The sequence below is a fragment of the Talpa occidentalis genome, unplaced genomic scaffold, assembly GCF_014898055.3.
Source record: "Talpa occidentalis isolate TD23 unplaced genomic scaffold, MPIMG_talOcc4v2.1 talOcc4.5, whole genome shotgun sequence".
Taxonomy (NCBI): Eukaryota; Metazoa; Chordata; class Mammalia; order Eulipotyphla; family Talpidae; genus Talpa; species Talpa occidentalis.
Genome location: NW_023604861.1, coordinates 84938182 through 84954891, shown reverse-complemented (window position 1 = coordinate 84954891; position 16710 = coordinate 84938182). Strand labels below are relative to the sequence as shown.

Sequence of the window (16710 nt, the reverse complement as noted above, 5' to 3'; positions counted from 1 at the left end):
CCACCCAGACCTAGCCTTCCCACGATACTTAAGGTCCCAAACTACTGCTCCTCATTAAAATATCTATTCTCTCTCTATAGACATTCTCAGCTACCAATTTGGAAAATGGCAAATTATGTCACTGAGGTGAGAATGTTAATAGCTCTATCCTACATAACATTTACATTCTGAAAGGTACTACTTAAAAGTGGAAAGAACTGCTGAATTTGTAGTTTTCATGCTTTACCTGATGAATGTGAAGAGGAGGATATTCTTAAATTATAACTTCACTAATTGCATCTGATTTTGAAAATCTGGGTTTACTGCCTATTTTCACATCAATGCATCTGTACAGTAGTTCCCCTCTGCCTGAATCCTCTACCCCATTCATTCAGGATGGTTGTTACTTTCTTAGGGGGCTGTCACAGCTTACACTGGCTCCTTCTGTTACAGACCTCCACAGTACCCCTGCACTTCTGAAACACTCACCACACTGTAATTATTGTTCAGTGTCTATCCCTTCTCCACTAGATGACAAGTTCTGTGAGGTAAAGACAAGGTCTGCCTTCCATGGAGTTCACTGTTACTCGTTGGCCCCTAGCATATGGCAGATATGCATAAATGTTTTTTGATGAATGAATAAATGAATGAAGAGTGGAGGCCTACTGCTCTTACTCTGGTTTACAGATGATTTCCACATTAGTGTTTCCTGGGAACGTAAATGTGAATTAAACATCAAAACATCAAACATCAAAGCTAAAGAACTGAACCACTGAGTTTCCAAAAACATGCCAAATGTCCTATGTTCATCCCTGTTCCTGTCTAAACCTGAACAGGCAAACAACACAAGATAGAACACATTTTCATTATGGTTCCCAAACAATTCAGTGGGAGAAAAGAAAAATCGTTTCAACAAATGGTATTGGGACACAACTGGATACGGACATGCAAAAGAATGAACTTGAATTTCTCTTTCTCCCACACACAAAAACTAACTCAAAATTGATCACAGACCTCATGTAAGAACTAAAACTATACTACTCTTAAAAAGAAAACCCAGGAGCAGATATTTGTAACCTTGGGTTATTCAAAGATTTCTTAGACATGAGCAAAAGACAAGTGACAAACTTGATTTCAACAAAATTCAAAACTTTTGTGCTTCAAAGAACACTATCAAAGTACCCACCAAATGGGAGAAAATACTTGTAAATCATGCATTTAATAAGGACTTACATGTAGAATATATAAAGTGTTTTTACAACTCAACAATGCCAAATAATCAACTTTTAAATGGACCAATTTTTTCTTTATGTATGACCAATAAGCACATGACCAATAAGTACATGCTCAACATCATCAGTTATCAGGGGAATGAAAATCAAAAACCACAAGAGATGCCGCTTCATACACACTAGGACAGCTATAATCAAAATGACAGAGAGCAAGTGCTGGCAAAGATGTGGAGCAGTTAGAGTCCTCATATATTGCTGGAGGGAATGTAAAATGGTGCAACTGCTTTAGAAAAGTTTAGCAGTTCCTCAAGGAGTTTAACATGGAGTTACTAATTGACCCAGTGATTTCATAACCTCAATATGTACACAAGAGAAATTAAAATACATCTACGCAAAAACTGGTATTTTTTTCACAGTAGCATTATTTACAATAGCCAAAAAGTAGAATCCTTAAGTCCATCAATAGTTGGAATAAAAAAAGGTGATTCTTTCAGTTGGTTCTATTCATAAAATGAAATGTTTAGCTATAAAAAGGAAGTACTGACGTTACAACATAGATAACCCTTGAAAATCTTGAAAATGAAAGCTAGTCACAAAAGGCCACATATTATGTGACTCCACACATATGAATTCATGTCTAGTGGTGGTTGCCTAGGAAAGGGTAGGGTAGGTGGATGTTGTCCGGAGGTGGGAGATGGGGAGTGACTATTAATTGGTCTGACATTTCTTCCTGGGTGTAATGAAGACATTCTAGAATTGTTTGTGGTGATGGTTGCACAACCCTAAGACTACACTTTAAAAACCACTGAACTGTATATTTAAATGGGTGAATTGTATGGCATGTGGATTACCTTTCAATAAAGCTATTAAATTTTTAAAAAGTCATATAAAGAAATGCTGTTTTATTTCAAAACATCATGCATTTGTTAGAAACCAATCTTACACTCATTTTCCCAATCATAAAGGAAAACACAGGCTCTGTCTCCCGGGACACTGAGTCTTGAGCCCATTCATTTTCCTGAATGCCTGCACAACTGTCAAGGGCTGAAAGCAAGGCCCCTGCTCCCACTGGACCATGGACCTGTGGATTTCCAGCAATGGAGCACATCTATAGGAATAACATATTTTCTCACTTATAACAGAGTCATGCATGACTAAAGATGGAGCTAGGTCCTGAGAAATGCATTTGTTAAGTGATATCATCATTGTGTGTCTTATTCTCTAAACAGTGCTTCCCTGTATCCCTGATTTAACAGTTCTGAGGGCATCCTGAAAGGGGAGCTGGGTCATCCATGACTTACTACTCCTGCAGCACTCTGGCAGTGTGCTCTGTGATGTCACTGGGCAGTAGGAACCGAAATGATGTTATACAGCATGACTGTACACTGTCCTTAAAACTTAAAAATGCAACACATAAAACTATTTTCTTTCTTTTGAGCAGAGACAGACTGGCTCCATGAAGGTCACATGGAGCTCACTTGGTGTTCAGAACAGGTCAGAGTGCAGCGATGACCAAACCCTAATCATCAGGTGCTGAACTTTTGGATTCCTGATATGTTCTCTCTCCTTCCATTTGTTCAGGCTTTTCAGCTCTAGGACAAAGATCTAAATTTCCCCCCACCAGCCCTCATACCAAGAGTGCTGGATGGGAAGATATTAAGGAGCTTTCTGGAGTTTGGTCTTCATTTTCTGGCTCTGGAAGCTCACCCTTTAATGTCCACCTGAGATACTTTACTTCTCCTCTGCCCATGGCAGGGCTTGAGTGATGGTGCTGGGAGCAATTCCTGCCTTGGCAGGTCAAAAGGAACAAGGGGTCACATAAAGAAGTCTTGTGGTGAAAGATTCAAGAAAAAAAGTTAAGGCTTTTCTCTGGCAAAATTTGCTAGTTTAAATGGGAGTTCAGAGACACCAATAGAGACATGCTGAACGAATGAACAACTGGATGAGTAAAAAAAAAACCCAAAACTTAAATACACTTTATTTTAGCAGTTCTTGAGATATAAAAAATAGCAACATCTAGTAACATAAGCCATGCACCAAGTGTCAGAGCACTCCAGGGTTAGGTAAAAGGGAATGGGAATAGGGATGGAAACATGATCCACTCAATATATTTCTAGCTTCAGAAAGTCAGAGAGACAAACAGAACATTCCAGAACATGATTACAGGTTCTTTACAAAGGTGTTTACCTGAGGGGAAGAGAAAAACCAGAAGTTAAATTTTATATTTTCAGCAGACTATCTACTAGCCCATCCACAAGGCCAAGCCCATGAGGTTTTTGTGAGGAAGGGAACATAGGCACAGAGAGGAAATGTGATGTCCCAGGGTCATACATCAAGTGGCAGAGGTTGGATCAGAATCCAGAAGTTGCATTTCCCTAGTTCTAGAATAACTTAGAGGGGGAAATTAGTTGGGAATCACACACTACAAGTTCATTATTTAATAATTATTAGTCTAAAATAATTTAGAGAACAGGGATTTTATTTGTAACTTATACAAGATCCCATAGGCTTTGGAGTGTGAAACGCAAATTGAAGCACAAGCATAAGAACCATTATACTGAGGTTTGAAGCAAAGATAAAAGTACAATCACTAGAAAGCAAAAGTTAAGGTCTTCCCCACCTTTTCCAGGAGTTCTTCCTGTTTGGTTCCTTCTTCAGAAAAATCATCATTGACATCCAACACCAGCACTGGAATGTTCAGCAGAGTCTCAAAGTGTAGCCTGTAAGAAGCATGAATATTCAGAGGACAGAAAACAGAAAAAAAGCAAGCCAGGTTTCATATGTTCAAAATAATTAATACAATAATAATTATTATTATTCAGAGGCCAGGACTAAAGGCAGGAGTCTCAATGAAACTGCATGTAAACCAGCAGCTAAAGAAAAAGATAATTCAAGAAAGTTTGCCAGTAAAAAGAAGGTTGAAATTTCTTTTTAGTCTTGGGGCTGATAATGAAGGTCTGAGCCCCAAACACTTTAAGGCGACAGCAAACCAACCCTGGGGGAGGAAAAGCATATAGTAAAACGGACATTGTTTCTAAAAACTTTCAGCCCGTCACCCTGACAGTTAACTATATCACCATTGTTACAGGGCAGCCCCAATGTGAAATGGGTTGCCTGACTGTGGGTCCTCACCCACGCGCTTAAAAGGGACTTATAATGAGACTCAACCACAGGTACACACAAAAAGGGTAATAAAGGGTTTATTTACAAAAAGCGGAAATGAAGAAATGAATAACCCAGGGAGAAAGAGAGAAATTGGTGAAAGCATCCAACCAATTCTGCTGATCTGGAACCCCAACAGCATGCTGTAAGCCACTGAAAAATCAAGGGCCCCCAAGAACCACATGTCTGGTTATATACCAAGCCTGGCTGCTTAACTCCACCCGCAGTTCCCAGCAATCCTCCCTTTGGTGGTGATGACATTATGGGATTTGTAGTCCTTGGTGTCTTGGATCTCTTTGGTTTGGGGTGGGGGTGGGGTCCATAAAACCTATTTGTGGAGTTTTCTCAGGACATCCACCCCCCCCCCCAACAACATCAACAATCATAATGTTCAATCTAGAGAACAACAACAACAAAAAGATGGAGAAATAGAATGTAAACAAAAGCCTTTTGGAATATACAGATTATATCCAATATTAAATTTCTGAGTTGGATGATGCTTGACATTTCCAAGCATTTCCAAAACATTCGGAACCTTCTTATGGAAGGGTATGTCCCTTTATGCTTTAACAGTTGAATGAGGGAGGCAAGTCTCTGTCCTCTCTCTTCTCTACTTACTTGGTAGTCTTGTGAACAAGCCAGGCTTCGTGTTGACCATGAATCTGTTCCAGATAGGCCAGCTCTATTCCTTTCTCCTCTTGTCTGGCCCTCTGGCACAGTCTCTTCAAACAAACCTAAAAGACAACCCCCAGGCTGATGAACACACTTGTTATATTCACTAAACTGTTATACTGCTGTTTTAGCCTCTAAGACCCGCTTATGGTGTCTATCCCAGGTGCTAGAAGCCACAACTTTATTTCTGCTGCTTGTTTTCTTGTTCAGTCAGGTTAATGGAAACATTACCCATCCTGGGAACATGAAATTTCCCTTTTTTCCCCTCCTCCCAACCACATACAGGAAGTCACTGAATTCTCTTTCATCTTTCTCCAGTTGGTTCTTTCCTGGCCACTCTCTCACCTCTTCCCTAGTCAGGTCCTTATCACCTCACTGGACCATGACAAGCACTTTCCTGCTCTCTGCTTCCTGGAGATGGTAAAGTGGCAAGAGCTCGGGCCTTATGGTAAGAACATCCTGGATTAATTTCTGTCCTTACCATGTACTAATGGTACATTCTTTATGGGCTTCCATTTCCTCATCCTCCATTCACCCCTACAAGAGTCTCTGAGGTAAGGCTTGTCAAGTTCCTAGCAAAAGTGTTCTCTCCTTCCAGTTCACTCCCCTTGGTCCGCCCTTCCACAGCACGGCAGTATTAGGGCACAACTCTCTTCACTGAAATACCTCACAGGCTCCATACTGCCGGCAGTCATAATCCTCAGGTACAAGGAAGTATGAAAGGCATTACATTTACAAAATGATAAGTAGCTTGAAGCAGCTCTTTAATACCTTATCAAACACTCACTCTGGAGTAGAATGCAAAATCTGCATAGGTAAAACAAATTTTTAAAAATGAGGCTTGAGACTACCTTTCCTCTGCTCTCTTACCCTTTCCTGAGTGTGCATCATTTTATTCTGCTGTCAACTAATAGAAAAGTTTGGGGCACACTGGCTCAGAGAATTTCACTCCTGTACCCATCACACAGGCTCTTCGGAGTCTGATCACACTCCTGTGTCTCTACTATCAACTTCCTGGGCACACTGCTTCAGCCAGATTTGCCTTCCTGTGGGCAAGAAAAGCTCTTTCACATTGCAAAACTTTTGCTTCAGATGTTTTTTCTGTCTTAATTGCCTGCTTTTGTCTGGCAAACATTTTGTTATTCAGTGTCATCTGTCCTGGGAAGAACAAATGGATTAACCCATTATTTAGGATTTCCCTCTTTCAAACACTTAAAAAACTTTATTCCCAGATGTAAACTTTATTCCCAAAAGTAGTATGCAATCTTCACAAAGACATGACATTTGCTTTTCCTTCACATCCTTTCTTCTAGGGAAACAAAATTACATAAGCAAATTTCACTGACAGTCTTATGTTCAACTATTCAAATTGATTAAGAGTAAGATCCAAAAGGTTAATACTTCAAGTACTTATCTATTCTTGTCGCTCCCTTTCCCCACTCAATTATTAAGTGTCCCAAACTTAGATTAAGTCTTCATTCTCAGGATTTTATAATTTACTTAGATAATAAATAAAATCTGCAAAATAGCAAATTAAGTGCTCAACCATGAGAGTCTGAATCTTAAGTACAACACCTCAGGTGAGGGAGGTAGCAATGTGGACTCTGGCAGACAAAGAGAAGTTAGTAGCAGTGGCAAGAGCTCCCCTTTAACCTCTGGCTCCAGGTTGCCGAACCAAACTTTAAGAGCCTGGTGTTCTGTTGGGCTCTAGAGCAACAGAGGCATTTTAGCTGCCTTGGACAGAGGGCAGTCCCAGGGCCCAGTCCTTACGGGAGTTCCAAGGGGCAGGTCAGAGTTGATTTTGTACAGGCTGAGCACAGGGTAGGGGATCAACAAATATTTGTGGCATGAATTTATTTAATTTTTAACCTCATCTCTATTTCCATTTATCTTGTTGTCACACTTCAATCTTTTCCATTTCTTTTTTTTTTTAAGAGAGAGATCGAGAGAAATGCATTATGTTTATTGCAGCATTATTATTTTTTTTAAAGGAGAACTCTTTGTTTGTTTGTTTGCTTGTTTATTTATTTATACAAGCAGTGGGTACAGTCAGAAGCGTGGGAGAGTGAGAGAATTCACCAGAGCCAGAGCCGGGAGCAGAGCAGGCAGAAGGACCGCAGTTCACTGCTGAGGGGAGCAGTGGGAGGCAGGAGAGGTCTGTGTGCCATGTGGGACCCTCCTCCGGTGGCCGGGGAACAGCCGGGGATCGAACTGGCGCTGCAGAGGCTGCAGGCAGCTTCACAAGCCAGCGCTCAACCGCTGCGCCACCGAGGAGGCCCCCTCCATTTTTTTTTTTAATGAAATAAGCAAGCTCTACTCTTTTTATATATTTTATTTTTTTTTTAAGATTTATTTATGCATACAAGACTTGGGGTGCAGGCCAGAGATGCGGGGGGTGAGAGGATTCACCAAGACAGAGTGGGAAGAGAACAGGCAGATGGACTGAAATACACTGCTGAGGGGAGCAGTGGCCAAGACAGGAGAGGTCTGTCTCGCCATGTGGGTTGTTACCTGGCTGGCCGGGGATCGAACTCATGCTGCCGTGGCTGTGGATTGCTTCATAGTGCGGTGCTTTAACCCCTTGCACCACCAGGGAGACCCAATCTTTTCCATTTCTATTTTCATTCTTGCCTCTTTTTTTTTTTTCTTTTTTGTTCTGGTCTCTACTGATGGCTACTTGGGTTTGTTGTTTTCAGTAATATGCTCAACACCACCTTGCACATGAGCCATTCTGGCCATGGAACACATTGAGTACTGATGGAGCAAATTCCAAGGAGCACAGTTAACAGGTCAAAGCACTTGCTAGTATATTCTGCTGGACTGCCTCCCCAGAGGTTAACTTATTTACATTCCTACCATCAAGGCAGCTTCAGGATTTCTAAGCACAGCAAAACTACCTAATTTAACTCTTTACTATTGAAATTAAAAAAACTATTGGAATTAATGAAAAATGCACATTTAAAAAAATGTGGCTTTTTGTTTTCAATTATATATAAGGACAGAATAATTGTTTTTATAAAAGGTATTATTCATTTATTGCTTGCAGGCAAACACTGATGCTAAACTCTCCCTTTTTACTATTCATTTGCTTTACAGAACAAACTTTTCCCCTCAGAAATCTAGTCTGTCTCTTAGTCTGTCAAACATTGGCCATAGTTCTTATTTTACTCATGTGGTAACAATAAATAAATTCTTTATTAAAATATCCCGCAGGAAGGAGATACCTGAATGTGAACAGGAAAGAGAGTGTAGTTGCAAACAGCAGGGGGACCCTCCTTCCCATCTGCCCCCTTGCCCTACCTCCCCAGGATAAGCTGCTGCTTAGACTTCCCAGAGTCAAGAGGCAATGACTGAACTCTGACTGCTCAGGGATCTGTCCTTAGTAGTCTGTGCTTTCCTAGTGCCACTTGTTCCCAGTATTTCCTGCAAACCATCTCCAGGCTGCAAGCAGTCCCCAGCAGGTCTTTCTTGACCTTTTTGAGGCACACTGCACTCTATTTTCCTGACTCCATGCACCTGGGGAGATGAGGCCATCATTTCTCTTCTGATTTTCTTTTTAATTATTGACTTGCCTACTGTGCTTCAGAATTTAGGGTAGAATAGGCAGAAAGGAGCAAAAGCCCCTACATAGGTCCATCTCACAAGCTCCACACTCAGTATTTCAAGGACTTTGCATGGGAGCACTGGGCACCTGCACAGCTTTTTTTTATTTTTTAAATTTTTTTTAAGATTTATTTACTTTTATACAAGAACCAGGGTACAGGCCAGATGCGCAGGAGGGTGAGAGGATTCACCAGAATCAGAGCCAGGAACAGAACAGGCAGACTGACGAAATACACTGCTGATGGGAGCAGTGGGCGAGACAGGAGAGGTCTGCTGGCCATGTGGGATTCTCGCCTGCTGGCCGGGATCGAACCCGCGCTGCAGAGGCTGCGGACAGCTTCACAGTGTGGTGCTCAACCTCCTGCACCACCAGGGGGGCCCCTGAACAGCTTTTAAACAGATGTTTCACTTGTTTTTCTTTTTCTTCTTTTTTGTCTTTTCTTTATTTATTTCTTAAAGAGGCATGTATTTTATTCATTTATTTATTTATTTGTTTGTGTGTTTGTTTATACATGCACTGGGTACAGTCAGAAGCGCGGGAGGGTGAGAGAATTCACCAGAGTCAGAGCGGGGAGCAGAGCAGGCAGAAGGACCGAAGTACACTGCTGAGGGGAGCAGCGGGCGGCAGGATAGGTCTGCGCGCCATGTGGGACCCTCCTCCAGTGGCCGGGGAGCAGCCGGGGATAGAACCGGAGCCGCAGAGGCCGCGGGTAGCTTCGCAACCCAGCGCTCTACCACTGCGCCACCGGGGAGGCCCTCTTTTTTTTTTTTTAAATATTTATTTATTTATACAAGAGCTGGGGTACAGGCCAGATGTGCGGGAGGGTGAGAGGATTCACCAGAGATAGAGCAGGGAACAGAACAGGCAGACTGACTGAAATACACTGCTGAGGGGAGCAGCGGGTAAGACATGAGAGGTCTGCTGCGCCATGTGGGTATCTCCCCGGCCGGCCGGGATCAAACCGGCACTGCAGAGGCTGCAGACAGCTTCACAGTGCTGCGTTCAACTGCCTGCGCCACCCGGAGGCCCTGTTTCACTTGTTTTTCTCTTGGATGTTGCTGCCTCCAATTCTCACAGAAGGGGATGAGGTTGGGGAAAAGATATGAGCATTCCTGGGCCCCTGACCCCAATGCCATCAAAATAGCATCAAAACCCCATTCAATCTCAAAATAAGAAAGCTATTTTTTTCTACTACTAAGATACAATAATCCTTCAACTCTCTTCATTCTATCTCAGTTGAAATAATCTCAACTAAACCCTCTCAAAAGATGACTGAGCTACAATTCATCATCATGATCACCACCCCCATCGTTTTCATCATTGTCCCTTTTCACAAAATCATTCAGAGTGCTCAGAAGGGAGGAAGACTTCTGCCTTCCCTACTGGGTCTCAGTGCCCAGGTCCCAGAAACAAGCCTCTGCAGCTAGCCCAGTACCCTGTTTGACCCAAGAATGAGTACAGCCACTTCCTCAAGCTAACACTTTCTTCATGGTGCTGAGCTGTTACACTAAAGTTCTACTTCTCTTAGAAAAGGTTAGGGCAGCTCTCTCAATTCTGATGCTCAGCTTCCCAACCTACTGTTTCTTTCAGTTATCCCATGACCCCTACAGGAAATCTGTCACCTCTTCAAATTTCAACCATAATCTTCACTCATACAAGTTCACAGCACCCTCACTGGTCCTTGGCTCAAGCCACGACCTCTCCCTGGGGCCAGGACTTCCCTCCCTACCTGGACCCTACCCTCAGCTACTTCTAGCTTTCCTCTTTGGCAAAAGTATCCTTTCCCCTAGCCACTGACTCTATCCTCACCCTAAAGTACAGTCGCCTTCATAATTTGCCTCTTCTACTCCTATTCTCAGGCAAAGAAGACTCCTGAAAGAAATAATATAAATGTGACCCAGTTGGTCACCTTGTGATTAATGTCTCTATCAATAATTTCAGCTTGGTTCTTTTCACAGAAAATTTACTCAGCTTAAATGAATCTCTAATTCAGTTTCACTTTAAACCTTAGATTATTTAATAGTCTAAAACCTAAATAGTAAACCTTAGACTATTTATTTCTGTGGAATCTCTTTATTTCCTCTTAAGATTTCGCTTCTACCACACAACATCCAGAAACTCCTGAAATAGAGACCCCTTCCACCCCAAATGTGGTCCCCATCAATTCTAGGGCCTTTTTCATGGCTGCTGCCTCCCTGGGGTGAAGCCCTTCTTTCCAGTCTTCTGGAGTATGCATGACAGGGCTCTTGTACACGGTCATTTTCTGACCCTGCTCAATCTGATCTCAGGTTTTCTTCTGTCTACAGGCTCAGCCCTGTCTCTAAAAACCATGGCCTCTAGTCTGAGGGGAGCTTTTCCTCCTAAATGGTATATTCAGCATTTGACTAAACATTACATTTATGTCTCAAAAACTAAGAGAAATACATCTCCCAAAAGCCATCTTGACCTGCCTTGACTAGGTAACCTACTCCAGAAGAGCCTGTAGAGATCTAGTCTGATCCACTGGATTTCACAGACCCCCTTTAAACCTTAGACTATTTATTTCTAGGGGAAAGGTTTCCAGGGGTTGCCCATGGTGACTGCCAATCAGCAGCAGCCAAGGCCACTGACCCATGGTCTGTGAAGACTTCAGTGCTCCTGCCAAGTCGTCACCTTATTGTGGCTAGGCTGAGTCAAGTCATGCAATACAGCTACCATAGTCCCTCCTGCCTAACCAGGGGCCTCCTCATGGTTCAAAGAGGGCTATAAATTAGGGCAGTATCAGGATGAGGTGAGAAAACTTCCTTCTCTTCTACCCCACATCCTATGCAGGAAACCATTAAGACTGATTCTGACAACCCAGTTAGAGGGAAGGAAAAGCTGAAGCAACTGACTATGATTACCTGATAAGAGGGCCCACCTGATAAGAGTTACCCTGGGTGACAAAAGTAATTCCCAGTTTGCTCTATGTTGTTGCTACATCAACAGGGATCCTTTCAATGCAGCCAATCGCTTTAATCCTCAGCTGCAGAGAGATCATGGATGCTCAATGCTAGAACTAGAGGGTGCTTACCTAGGGTTCTCTGTACTCTGGATGACACCCACTAATTAATTTTTTCAACCAGAAGATCAGGGGCTGGGAAAAGTTTCCTATGGCCCTTCTGTCCAGGGTTTTAGGTTCTGCCTTACCTGAGGAGTAGCCTGAAGGTAGATTAAGCCATGTAATCTGAGCCGGGTGGCAAACTCCTGGAGGAGAAAGGAATGCCAGTCCTGATAGATATGCCATTCGATGTCACTGAGGGAACCATTTTCAAAAAGATTCTTTGCAAAGATATACCTGGTTGGGAATAGAAGTGGGATGGGGAAAGGAGAATGAGAAATGGAATGAAAGGTGAGAAAGGGAGAAAAGAAGAAAATCAATAACCAACTTGTTCCATGTCTGTTCAAATCCAGGTACAAGAAAGCTAAATCCAAAAATCAAACTAGTTTTGCCCCTTGCTTACTTCCACATCAAAAGGCACAGCTTGGTAAACAGGATAGTAGAGATAACTAGAAACCATTGCTTCAGAAGGGTCAATTCTGCTTTCAAACCTCAGGCATCTTGATACAATTTACATTCCAAACAATGAACTCCAGTTTCTAAGGCAATGCTCAGCAACTGGGAAATAAAACTTGGAATCCATGTATAAGGGACTCAGGGAAGCATATACCACAAGGCTGCAAAAGTTGCAACAAAGATGGGCCTCCCTGGTGGCACAAGGGGTTAAAGCACCTTCACTATGAAGTAATCCGCAGCCTCGGCAGCCTCAGCAGCATGGCAGCACGAGTTCGATCCCCAGTAGGCCAGGGAGCAACCTACATGGCGCAGCAGACCTCTCCTGTCTCGGCCGCTGCTCCCCTCAGCAGTATATTTCAGTCAGTCTGCCTGTTCTGTTCCCTGCTCTGCCTCTGGTGAATCCTCTCACCTCCCCGCATCTCTGGCTTGCACCCTAGCTCTTGCATGCATAAATAAATAAATCTTTAAAAAAAAAAGTTGCAACAAAGAGAAGAGGTTTCAGAGTTGTATTCCTGCATCTGACCAACGCTCCGAAAATCACTGGCTGTTTCTCAGCCTGTTTTTTCCTCTGTATAAAGAGATAACAATACAACCTAACTCACAGGGTAGCGAGGATTACATATAATACTCACAGGTGTTCAGAAATGTGACTGGCACATAGAATTCAAAACATATTAGTTGCTATTATAATGACACCTTTGATAGGCTATGAAGAAATTAATTTGAGAATTTCAGAAGTAAAGTCTCCCAGTCTGGAACAGTCTTGCCATAGTCCAGCTAAAGGCAATAAAGAGGTGACTTTAGTAATTCAATTTCTGAACAATGTTTTCAGTTTCTTCACAGGTAAATTAGAATTAAGATTTATAAAGAGAGAGCCTCCCCGGTGGCACAGTGGGTTAGGCACAGCACTGTGAAGCTGTCCACAGCCTCTGCAGCATGGGTTCAATTCCCAGCCGGCCAGGGAGATTCCCACATGGTGCAGCAGACCTCTCCTTGTTCACCCGCTGCTCCCTTCAGAAGTGCTTTCAGTCCATCTGCCTGTTCTGCTCCCTGTTCTGTCTCTGGTGAATTCTCTCACCCTCCTGTGCCTCTGGTCTGTACCCCAGTTCTTGTATAAATAAAATTTTTAAAAAATTAAAAAAAAAATCTTATGAAGAGAAATTAAGAATCTATTAATAAACCCTAGGAAAGGGGACCTTGCCTTTCTGGAGGATGAATGCTGCTTTTCTTCTCCAAAGCTGCTGGTGATGGGCAGCAGAGGGAGTGGTGCTGAGTGCCAGGGGAAGGAACGACTGCAATTCCAGTGCAGGGGCTGAGAAACACATCAGCATAAAGACCCAGGCACCAGAGTCCCTGCTCTAAGACCACATGCTTTTAACTCAAACAAAAAAGATTCAGATTCCTTCTTCCCTTTCAGCAAGTCTCTCAATCAACCCATGTTGGTCCTTTGCAGCACATATGAGTGTCCTGTTAGTGGAAGGCTGCTCTGCTAGTAGGGACTGAGCCCATTTTGCTCACCGCTGCAATGCTGCACCTAACCTGGTGCCTGAACATGGGTGACATTCAATAATTTGTGCTGAGTAAACGAATAAATGAATAAATTTTTTAAAAGAATGGAAGGGTCTAAATTACCATCAGGATTAGAATGTGTAATTAGTTATCCTTTCTGTCTCAAAAATGAACCCTCTGAAGAAGACAATTCAATCAATCCACATCTATTCCTTTGTTAAGATCTTGTAGCTTCTAAACAATTTCTCTTTCTTTTTTTGGATACTTCTTTCTGGGGGCATCTCTCACATGCCTACCTCACTAAAGAGCTGGAAATCAAAAGATTCATGGAGAATCTGTTTGCAAGCAACCCAGGTGGTTATATGGAATCCATCTTCCTAATCCAAGAGGCATAGCTTAGGAAAGGGAGAGGAAAATAGGTAGTAATATATCCAACAGTTGAAAAAGTACCAAAATCTACAACCCCACCATTTGTAATTCAAATATTTAGCTTTGACAGAGTAGGCTCTCTCTTTGGGTACATTGAGAAGGAATGTGTGGCTGTAGGGGTTGTTTTACCATCTTGCGTGATTTTTAGAGGTCAAAAAAAAAAAAAACAACAAACCAAAAACACAACATTTACAAGCATACTCTTTTTTTCCTCCCCTCCAGGAGGCTTTACGGGCATACCAAAAAGTAGAACAATTTGTCTAATTTGGAATTAGTGCCAATTTAGTGTCTTCAGAAGTGAACAGAACAGACAATGAAAATGTAGCATCTTCCACTTTGATAATGCAAAGGGGCTTAAGACAGATCATTGTGCTCTAAAGCACAATTTTAGAGTAACACAGGCCATTCATAGCTTTCAGTAATAAAATCCTGAGCAGATCAAGGTACCTTCACTTCATCTCTAAACAGCTTAAACACAAGCCACAGCCTGGTCTTGTGGCAGAGCCAGGAATTCTGGGGCCTGGATGAACTAGTTCTTCTAGAACAGATGGGCTGACTTCCCAAGCTAGCAGCTAGACTTCATTAAAAGTGATTTTACATCCCATACCCACATGTGGCTGGGATGATGCCCCTCCCCTAGCCTGACACAGGCAGTGGATGTCCATCAAAGACTGGCCAGCACTAAGTCCTGTCATATAACAAGGGGCCAAAAGGAGCAAATCTGAAACAGATGCCAATTTCATAGATGTGCTATTTCAACTTAGAAATCCTTTCTTGAACAAGAGAAAAGGATGACTATATCTCCTGTGTCATTTTTGGACCACAACTTTTAATTTCATTAGTTTTCTTCAAGGTGATAACCAACCACTTCAAGGTAATAACCAACCACTGATTCATTTGGTTTCCTAGAACATACACTGTTACTTAAATATCTGTTCCTTGCCTTTTAGCACGTGATGGTTGTACAAGGTAGCTTCCAGCTTGCCTCTCCGACAGAAAAGAATAAGGGAACATAATCAATGGCAATGTGATAAATTAAATGCATTCAGTTTATGGAAAACACAGTTTATGAAAAACTTTGTCATGGAAATGTAAGTCTGAACAAATCTGTGTAGTGCATCGGCACAGTTTTCCAAAGTACAATTCTCAACATCCAGGGTAATGCAGGGTTTGAGCTGGAAGAGAAAACATGCAGCCCTGAGCACAGGGCTTAAGGGTCCCAGGTCTTACCTGTCACTGTACACAGACCTCTCAAAGATCTGTACCTGCTTGTTGGTCTGTACGAGTTTCTCAGGGAGGGACTCCAACTGTACTTTCAGGCGGCTCATAAAAGAAAATGTCTGGAATGTGTAGGACCATCTTGTTGGTTCCTGATACATCATATCCAGCAAGTTTCCAAGATTTTGGATAGTGCAGGCCTAGAGAAAATTGCAAAAGAGGAGAATTTCCTAGAAGGCATATTTATTTCATGGGTGTTTACCTTCTCCCCATTCCTGTGCAGGTTTAATAATAAGGGAAGCAATTACAAAAGTATCCCTTCACTAAAAAGATACAATCACATTCCTCAGCTTAGTCAAGCTACAATAGAGGAAGAGAATTTTCCTTCCTTATTAGACAGGAATCTGATAGAGATCCCACCTCTAAAATACCAGAGACGAGCAGTCTGTCTGAGAAGTTAATGATCATAAGCATCTAAAACTCTAGTTGGGGGGCCTCCCTGGTGGCAAAAGGGGTTAAGCACAGCACTGTGAAGCCAGCCACAGCCTCTGCAGCATGAGTTCGATCCCTGACCTGCCAGGGACCTACCCACATGGCGCAGCAGACCTCTCCTGTCTCGCCCACTGCTCCCCTCAGCACTGTATTTCAGTCAGTCTGCCTGTTCTGTTCCCCACTCTGTCACTGGTAGATCCTCTCCCCTCCACACCTCTGGCCTGTACCCCAGGTCTCATATGCATAAACAAATAAATCTTAAAAAAAAAAACACTCTACTTGGCATCAAATCTTTCCACTATAACACTATTTGCCTCTCTATTGACTTCCATCAGTGGCTATTTCTTTTTCTTTTTTTAAGATTTATTTTTATTTATTTATGCATACAAGAACTGCAGTGTAGGCCAGAGATATGGGAGGTAAGAGGATTCACCAAGACAGAGTACGGAGCAGAACAGGAGGATTTACTGTAATACACTGCTGAGAGGCACAGTGGGCAAGACAGGAGAGGTTTGCTGTGCTATGTGGGTTAGCTCCCTGGCTGGGGATCGAACTCTTGCTGCAGTGGCTGGTGATAGCTTGATGGCGCTGAGACTAACCCCTGTGCCACCAGGGAGGACTTCTGTGGCTATTTCTTCATAAGCATTTAACCCAGACAAGAAAGCAACTGATATTTAAAAATCTGACCAATCAAAGAGAAGTCTCTTTCATAGAAGGGTTACAATTTACTAAATAAACAAAAGCAGACAAACAACTCTCCTCCATTCTCAGACTTATGGAAAGGCTTTTGAAGCCCTACTTCATCAGCATTCGCCAGCTGGGAACATGTGTGGGATACTCAGGAATCCTGGATTCTTTTTCCTGGGCTCTGCCACTGA

General features: G+C 42.5%; 1 protein-coding gene across 1 annotated transcript in view; it reads right to left on the bottom strand.

Moving 5' to 3' along the window:
• Window positions 1-1264: 1264 nt before the first annotated feature.
• The window catches only part of DGUOK (deoxyguanosine kinase), a 48892-nt gene continuing 33446 nt past the window's right edge, over window positions 1265-16710 (bottom strand). The window contains exons 3-7 of the mRNA XM_037527653.2: window positions 15353-15540; window positions 11818-11965; window positions 4992-5107; window positions 3832-3931; window positions 1265-3398 (exon numbers count right to left, since the gene is read on the bottom strand). Of these exons, the coding sequence (XP_037383550.1) occupies window positions 3372-3398; window positions 3832-3931; window positions 4992-5107; window positions 11818-11965; window positions 15353-15540 (579 nt within the window). The 3' untranslated portion in view covers window positions 1265-3371. The remainder of the gene's footprint in view (window positions 3399-3831; window positions 3932-4991; window positions 5108-11817; window positions 11966-15352; window positions 15541-16710) is intronic.